General features: G+C 36.3%; 1 protein-coding gene across 1 annotated transcript; it reads right to left on the bottom strand.

The window, feature by feature from the left end:
• Nucleotides 1-4,575: 4,575 nt before the first annotated feature.
• LOC121267492 (probable receptor-like protein kinase At2g23200) lies at nucleotides 4,576-7,562 on the bottom strand. Its single transcript, XM_041171383.1, has 2 exons — nucleotides 4,858-7,562; nucleotides 4,576-4,764 (listed from the first exon to the last, which is right to left on the bottom strand). The coding sequence occupies exon 1, from the start codon at nucleotides 7,416-7,418 to the stop codon at nucleotides 4,878-4,880; it is 2,541 nt and encodes an 846-aa protein (XP_041027317.1). The 5' UTR covers nucleotides 7,419-7,562; the 3' UTR covers nucleotides 4,576-4,764; nucleotides 4,858-4,877.
• Nucleotides 7,563-9,558: the final 1,996 nt, after the last annotated feature.

The raw sequence follows: 9,558 nt of genomic DNA, 5'->3' as shown, positions 1-9,558 counted from the left end.
TTTTAATCATTCTTGAAAAAATTTCCTCAACTAAAATAAACAAATAAGGAGAAATAGGATCACCTTGTCGCAAACCTCGGCCTCCTTTAAAGAATCCCTTAGGAACTCCATTCATAACCATGAAGAACCATGGATTAGAAATACAGTGTCTGATCAACATACAAAAATCTTCTGAAAACCCAAAAGCTTTTAGCACATACACCAGAAAGGACCAATCCACACTATCGTAGGCCTTCGCCATATCAATCTTAAGAACAACGTTACCACCATGTGATGGTTTATTAATAGAATGAATCAATTCTTGAGTCAAACTTATGTTTTCAAAAATACTGCGGCCTGGAATAAAGGCTCCTTGTTTCGGGGAGATAATTTTAGCAAGTAAAGGGGAAAGACGATTAACCAAAATTTTGGAACATATTTTGTAAAACACTGAGCAAAGGCTAATTGGCCTATACTTATCAAAGCTCGTCGGATTTTCTACCTTCGGAATTAAAACCAAAAAAGTAGCATTAAAAAACCGTGGGAGAGCCATACCTTGAAAAAATTCTGCCACTGCCTCAACAACATCATTGCCCACTATATGCCAACTAAATCGATAGAAGCCCAATCCAAATCCATCAGGACCTGGTCTACTGTCTTCCGGAATAGAACAAAGCGCATCATACACTTCTTGATCTGAAGGCACCCGAGAAAGAAAATTATTATCATCCAACGAAATAACCGGAAGTACCAAATCCTCCAACAACGGGACATCACATCGATTTCCAGCTTCCAAGAACTGCGCAAAATAAGTAATAGCCCCATCATGGATTTGCTCAGGAGATGATAGAATCGTACCATCTCCAAGCTTCATCTCTTTCACCTCTTTATGTTTACGACGACTAACAGCCCGGAAGAACATTGAATTAGCTTCACCCTGCTGAATCCAGCCTTGTTTAGCTTGTTGAGATAAACGTTTTTCTTCCCTCTCCATCCAAACCGCAAGCTCCATTTGGGAGGCAATTAGATCATCCTCCACATCCTCTGAAAAAACAGATTGCAAACTAACTTCCAAACACTTAATACGCTCTTCAAGAACTGCAATATGAGTATCCGTCCTACCAAAAATATGCTTGTTCCAAGATCTTAGAGCAGACTTTAATCTTTTAAGTTTAGACACAAGCCTATACAGACTTGAGCCTCCTATATCTTCACCATTCCAAGAACCCGACACACAATCAAAAAACAAAGAATGAGAAACCCACATCTGTTGAAATTTAAAAGAAGGAAAACCATAGGGTACAAACTGCTTTTCTAGCGTAACCTTCATCGGAGCATGGTCGGAAGAAGAACGTGCCAAGTATTCCATATGGGCATCAGGGAAGACATCCAAGGCCGCCGTATTAATGAAACAACGGTCAAGACATGCCCAATGTCTTGAACTACCGGCATGACCATTACACCAAGAAAAATAATTTCCGCTAAACGACATATCAGACAAACCACAAGAACCCACCCACTCATTAAATTCCTCCATAACCAATGCCAATCGTGACCTACCCACTCATTAATAGTTATGCTTGCTTTGTGTTCTCCTATACTTTGAAGTTGAAAGGGATAGAAAATAAAAAATATAATATAAACGGAGATAAAGAAGAGAAAAAGTGGGAAAGAGATTTTGATGGTTAAACCTTTACTTTCTCAATTGTTACTAAATACAAAGCATACATCCATTTTAATATGGAAATTATATTGAGATAAGACAATAAATATCTTAAACATTATGAAAATTATATCAAAATGATTTGATAACTATGAAAATCAAATTAATTTTTTTTTTTTTTTTTTTTTTTTTTTTTTTTTTTTATGGAAAATTGAGTTCATTCCTTCATCAGAGAAAAATTACATCCATAACCGGATATATACAGGAAAATTCTCAAATCGCAAGCAAATTACTGCATTTAGAGTTTCACCAGTACACAAATTCCTTCGTGACTTGTATAGTCTTAACTACTTTTGTAACTCTCTACAGACAAACCATCTAAGATACAGCATTCTACCTAAAATAGAGACTCATACCTCACCCACCATAGGGCTCTACAGACAAAATGTCCAAGAGATGATCCTATTTTTTTTTTTTTAACTAAACAAAAGGAAACAACAATTAAAGTAGAAATATAGATTTGAAAATGAAGAATTACAGATTAGATCTACTTCGATAGATTTCGAAATCAGCCATAAAAGTTAGATCTGAACAATTTGATCCTGTAATCCACCACTATTTTTCCAACGATCGGCCTAATAAGCATCTTGTACTGCTCGTACCTCACAAGAGGTGCTGAAGAACTGTAGATCTATATTTGCAGCCTTGAAGAAAACAAAATAAATTAAGAAAATAAGAGATTAACTAGTTGGGATGAGAATTTCTTTCTGTTAACAAGTGGCAATTACCACCAAAGGAAAATGACAATAACATTAAGGTGGAAGAGGGGGGATGGGTAGGGGTGTAGTTTGGGGATCAAAATTCTTTCTTATTCAATTTTAAACGGGAAAGAGATTGATATCCGAAGTGGGTTCTACAATATTTTTATTAATTTTAATTTTGTCCAAAAAAATCCTCACGGACAATAATAAATGTTGTAGGGATAGTTGAAGTCACACTTTTAGTCCTTGAGTTCATGTTCCCATCCCATCCCAATTCTATTTAGATTTGTCCATGGAGATGGAGATGGAGCTAGACTTTGTATAAAGTGGAGATTCAACTAACAAGATGGTGGACAATAAATTTAGAAGAAAAATTCTTTTCATCAGTCACTATTCACTATTCCATACAACGCTTTCTATGAAAAACACCATATGAAAAAAAGAAAAAGAAAAAACTGTCAAGTGTGATGTGTAAGGATGAATAGTGGTTGATGTATAGTATTCTTCAATTTAGAATACATTTATATAGTTTCACATGATCAACGGACCAAGGAGTAGTTTGCACTGCTAATTTTCCAACTTGTATTAGCAATAAATCAATGTCCTTTGTGATATTGATGTGAAACTATGAAGGTTTCGACCACCCAAATTCATATAATTTGGTACCGACTTTTAGAACTGAATGAAATACATGCACTGCACAGCACAGCACAGCACAGCACAGCAGCAAGCTGATGTGTTGTACGATCGATCATTTATGGTTTTAGTGTGAAACTTTCTTGCCATTGATTCTATCATATAATAGTGAGAATCAGAAACAAAAGACTGAAGACTGTCCAAAAAATCCTGAAAACAAGTAATATCATGTTGCTTTGTATTGTTATAAGCGGTTTTGGGAGGAAAAGTTTGCCACTCCACTCCCAAATAGAAGGCCAAGTTACATGGACTTTGTACCTGCACCTTCAAAGGCTTGGTGGGCTAAAGGTAGAGGAAAAAGTTAGGGATCTCGCTCCAAGCTATCGCTCTCAATTATTATTTATTTTTATTTAGCGATTAAGAAAGTTTTGTTTAATAATATTATAAATTTTTTTCTTTTTTTAAAAATATTTAAAAGTATTAAAAAGTGATAAAGAAAAAAATTGAAATGGCCTAATGGGAGCCCCATCGGTGGGTGGGTGTAGACCTACGCAAAGGTAAAATACATACATACATACATACATAGATATATATATATATATATATATATATCTATCATATATGTATGTATATATTCTTTCTAATCTAGAACCAGAACTTTGAAGGGTATTTAATAACAGTTTTCGTTACGCCTTTTGAAGGGTAACTAGGCCCATTTGGATTGAGATATGGGATGAGATAGTTTATGAATAATAGTGAGTTTGTGAGTTAAAATTTGTGAATAATAATGAATAGTAGTGATATGATCTCAACTTATCTCTCAATCTTAAAAGTACTTAAAAGAACCATGGTCCAATACTCAAGGAAAGGCTCATTTAGCAGCGGAACTAAGGTGAAAGGCTCATTTAGCAGCGGAACTAAGTTTGCTGTTTCAAGAGTAGAAAAAATCCAGGACATTTTCATTTTCTTGGCCCAAATTTTCAAAGTTCGTTCTTAATCTTCACTTCCGCCTTTTTGGAGGTAAATTCTAACCTAATCACTAAAATGAAAAAACTTGTCATTAAAGTGCAGATCCACACGATTCTAAGCAATAAAAAAGTCATCAATGGCAGATTTACTGGAAACTTGACGACCTCAGAAATGGAAATAACCATTAATATCATTCTGATGCAGTATCTCTACAAATAAGATTTTTTCTTCCAAATGGAATTGTAGTCTCAACAAATTCAGACAAGACAACCAGGAAACCTCAATGACTCCACAAACTTTGGAGTCGTCCACTGCTGTCTGTCAAAATAGTTTCCAACATCCAGAGTTTGCTGTGCACTATAGTTTTGGCTCTATATTCAACAGATTTAGTGGGTGTTGAAGATGAATTGAGAGAAAGGGCAAGAGAGAATCCTGTTTTCCGGCTCCCTCTTTAGGTATTCTATAGGTTGGGAGCACTGCAGGGAACTTTTCCCAGCACCTGAAAAATAAAATCTCACCACTTCTATTCACCAGTAAATTATATATATTAAACAGGGAATTGGTAACTTACCAAGAAATATAACACATCTTTACAATTATTTTTAAGAGAAAATAAAATACAAAAGGAGAGAGTGAAAGTGCCAACACTTCAAAAGGAACATTACTGTCCATCATCCAAAGTCAAGCAAAAAGCTATCCGCAATATTGAGGAAATCAACTAGGATCTCCTAAAACATGTTCGAATCAGAGGCACTGCTAGCAAGACCCAAAATTCAAAATTGACTTCACAAAGGCATAACTAACAAACTTATAAGGCTTAAAGTAACTTAAAAGTTGCGTTATTACTAGACCAGAAAGACCAAGTTTCATTATCTGGCGTCATCGATTTTCATCTGGGAATAAACATCACATGCTTTAACGTAGGAGCCATCATCCATCATTACAGGCATATCGCTTTCATCCATCGTAATGCTAAATGAAGGCAACCGCTGTACATTGGGCAATGCCAATCCTGCTAAACCATCGACTGCACTGTCCTCATGTGGTTCTCTCCGCATTGCAGTTTGCTGAAGCTGTAATGCATATTCCAAGTCCCAGACCACATCATCCATGGTGGGGCGATCAGCGCCTAATTCTTGTAAACATTTCTCTGCCGTCTCAATAAATCTTCTTTGGGAGTTTGGATCAATCTGACCCTTGAGGGAAGGATCAACAATCTCTTCAAGCGTCCCTTCCTTCTTGCAGAGCATTGCCCATTCAGCCAAATTCACTTGCTTCCCGGAAAGCATGGCATTAATTGCTGGCCGTGCACATAGCACCTCGAGAAGAACCACTCCAAATGCATACACATCAGATTTTTCCGTCAACTGTTGGGACCTAATATACTCAGGATCGAGATAACCGAACGTGCCTTTGACAATTGTACTGACATGGGTCTCATCAAGAGGACCTGTTTTCGAGAGGCCAAAGTCCGCAACTTTAGCAACATAATGTTCATCAAGCAAGATATTAGTGGACTTGACATCACGGTGTATTATTCCCCCAGCTGAACCTTTGTGGAGGTATTGAAGACCCCTTGCTGCACCAATGCATATCTCAAGCCTTTGCTTCCAAGACAAACGAGGCAAATCTGAAGCATATATATGATCCTTTAAAGTCCCCTTTTCCATGAACTCATAGACAAGTATCATCTCAGATCTCTCCTCACAATACCCAATCAAGGAAACAAGATGGCGGTGGCGAATTTTGGAAAGAACCATGATTTCCGTTTGGAATTCTGGGAAGCCTTGGTTTGACCCTGGCTCACTCCGTTTCACAGCAATTTTTTGGCCATGTCTGAGAGTTCCCCTATAGACATTCCCAAAGCCACCCTTACCAATCAGCAACCTCGTGTCGAAGTTGTTTGTCGCATATAGGATTTCAGCAAGAGGTACCTTCAATGCGAGATTAAAATTAGGCAGAAGGGAGCCATTTGTGGTTCCCTCAGTCGCCCTGCTATGCGTACTCCCAACTCCAAATACAGGTATTGGTGACCAGTCCGAGTTTTCCACTGGCTTTTCCTTCCTGCATTTGAAAACCAAAAAGAATCCAACTGCCAAAATGCAGATTAGAACCAACCCTCCAAGCACCGAAACAACTACAAGAAAAGTATGTTTGTTCTTCCGCTCACTCACTGCAGGAACTGAACCCGACGTCTCCAGTATCTCCATTATTTCTAGCCCATTTAGATAGGCATTTATTTCAGGAGAATCATCCCTAGGGCCTATACTTATATTCATAGTTCCCGAATCATCAGAATCAACCACAAATTTGTCATAGAATGGAATATTTAACAGGCCAACATACTCGTAGGAATCGATTATCTTATTGAACCTACCATAAATATAAAGATTGAATCTTAGAACATTAGCTGATGTCCCAACAATGTCACAGAAGTGAACACGAACGAGGTGTCTAGCATTCCTACGCACATTAAAACCCCAGGTTATGTTGAAAAAATCAGCTTGCCTGGTAGAATTGATATCCATCGTTTGCGCAGTCTGGTAGACAGGATCAGGGGCAGTATACCGACTGGCAAAATCGGGTTTGTAATTAGGGCTACTGGATTGGGTTACAACCTTTGCCTTGTCTGGATTATAGATGTAGTCGCTGTCCGGAACCCAGTTTCTCAATAGCGTGTCGCTTTCCGGTGTGACATTAGGGCCTCCAACATTTATCCTGTAAATGGTGTGTAAAGCCTTAGACAGAACACCCTTGTAATCATTGGTGCTTCCTGCAGCAGTAACATGTCGGGCTGTATCATTGATCAGATCGTCAGGGGCAAGGAAGACTTCCATGGCATTTATAAATGCAAACGATGATCCCCGAGGAACAAAATACACTTTAAATTTGCCAGGATTGAGTGTGCTAAGTAAGAATTCCTTTATTATAGGAGAGTCGCTACTGGTTTTGGCAGTGAAATTAAGCAACAGTGAGAACCCGGAAGTCCAGACGTCAAAAAGCGCTGTGGAGAGATCAGTTGGAGTACTTGGGGAGGAGAAAGCAAAGAAATGGAGGCGAACAAAATAAGTACCATTAGTGTCGATATCGAACTCATACGAAGAGTTCTGCATAAAAACTCTTGCTGTCTGATACAGGGATGATGTAGTTGAAGACTGGTAGCTGTCAATCGCGACTCTGTTCTGATCCGTAAAGGAAATGGAATTGGAAGTCGAGTCACTGGAATTCAAATCCCCGACGAAATTCCGTTGGCCGGCGTAGACGTTGTTAGCAGAGCCGCAATTGATGAAATACTTATCTGGGAGAGAGTAATCTGCCATGGACAGAAACTGGAGGGATGAGAAATGGAGGAGATAAAAAAGAAGGGCAAACAGAGGCGTATGGACTTGGTGGAACCTAAGCTTTTCCATGGAAACTGTGGAAAAAAGTTGCTTGCTTTCACTCGGAGCAAAGCTTATCTGAGAATTCTGGACCTTGAGGTTGAACAAGCTTGAAGGAGAGGTTCAGAATTTGGCCTTTATGGAGGACTTTGCAGTTGAAATATGGACCATTTTAATTTTCCAATATTGACAAGTCTGCATGAATTTATAAGTCAATGATTTAAATACCCTTTATATTTAATAAACTGTTTACATAGAGTAGAGGACAGTTTCGGTTTTTTCGGGACCATAAAGCACGTTTGAAAGTAATTGAAACGTTGAAAGCTTTGAACTTTCCAAAATATATGAATTGTGTCTTTGCAATTGCTCCGTTTACTCCAAAGAATAGTTGTTCATCTGAAACAAAAAAGATAGAGCACGAGGACGAACAGCAAACCCCAAAAGTCGGGATGTGGGGAAAACCCAAAAGTCGGGAGTGTTCTGGGGTTGATTTAGTACTGATTGTTTTCATAATTCTTTTATCTCATTTAATTATTTTAATTATTTTAAATTTTTAAATAAAATAAAACAAAATAATTCAATTTTTTTAAAATTTAAAAATAAAAATAATATTAAAAAATATATTTTAATAATATTTTATTTAATTTTTAATTTTAATCTCAATTTATTTTATCTGAATTTAGTTGATGTTGCCGCGCACTCACTGTGTTAAGTGTGGTAGGACAGGGACTTGGAAAGTGGGAAGGAAATGATTGCATGAGAGTAGGGGTAAAATCGTCATTTGAACTGTTAGTGGACCATTTCAAAGCTTTCAAAAGTAGAAGAAGTATGAGGTGCCATCCGGTTCATTCGTTTTGCTACCACCCTTAATATATATGCAGGTATTGGTGGATCAGACGATTATTTATTTTCCGAATGATGCCACTTGTTTTAATCAAGTACGATTAGGAAAAAACTGTCTTCTATGGTATGTGTAGTGTGTACACGACGGCGGGTGTAGGATACAAGAGTTTTTATTACTCATCGTTATCATATATTATACATCACGCTTATTTCTATTTTTATTTTATTTAATTCTTTCTAAACTAATTTAATTTTTTTACTCATTATTTATATACTACATATTTAATAAAAAAAAATAAAAAATTATGTATGATGTATAAAAATAATGAATAGATTTTTTTCAAAGACAATTGACGTATGTTTTATTGGTAAATATTATGAAAGTTTCGGGAGGAGACAGACTCCCTGACACGAAAATATCAAGAAAATTATGTTGCAAAAAGATTATGAAACTTTAGTGCAGCGTGTAAAATTGTTTTCTTTCTCCTCCATTTTGCAGTTCTCAGTTGGACTGTCTCATTAGCAGTTTTTATAGCCATAATTGACTTGTTTTTTGCTTTCTTTCTTTGATTTATAGTGATTGTTATACTTGCTTTTTGTTTTCCTATACTATGAAGTTGAAAGGGATAGAAAATAAAATATAATATAAAAGGAGATAGAGAAGAGAAAAAAAGGAAAATGAATTTTGATGGCTACACCTTTAATTTTTTAATTGTTACTGAATATAAATCATACGTCCTTATTAATATAGAAATTACATTGAGATAAGACAATAAATATATTAAACATTATTAAAATTATATCAAAGTGATTTGATAACTATATAAATCAAATTAAATTATTTTTTTATGGAAAATTGAGTTCATTCATTTATTAGAGAAAAATTACATTCATGACTAGATACATACAGGAAAATTCTCAGATCACAAGCCAATTACTATATTTGGAATTCTACCAACATACAAATTCTTTTATAACTGGTATGGTCTTAACTACTGTTGTAACTCTCTATAGACAAACTATCTAAAAGATAGCACCTTGCCTAAAATAAAGACTCATACCGCACCCACTATAGGACTCTATGGAAAAAATGTCTAAGAGATGATTTTTTTTTTTTTTTTAACTAAACTAAAGGAAACAATAATGAAAGCAGAAAAATAGATGTGAAAATGACGAATTACAGTTTAGATCTACTCTGATAGACTTCGAAATCAGCCATAAAAGTTAGATCTGAACGATTTGATCTAGTGATCCGCCACTATCTTTCCAACGATTGGCCTAGAAAGTATCTTGTCCTGCTCGTGCCTCATAAGAGGTGTCAGAAAAT

Source organism: Juglans microcarpa x Juglans regia, chromosome 1D (genome assembly GCF_004785595.1).
Source record: "Juglans microcarpa x Juglans regia isolate MS1-56 chromosome 1D, Jm3101_v1.0, whole genome shotgun sequence".
Classification (NCBI taxonomy): Eukaryota; Viridiplantae; Streptophyta; class Magnoliopsida; order Fagales; family Juglandaceae; genus Juglans; species Juglans microcarpa x Juglans regia.
The sequence above is the reverse complement of the archived record's forward strand: the minus strand, read 5'-3'. Positions and strand labels throughout refer to the sequence as shown.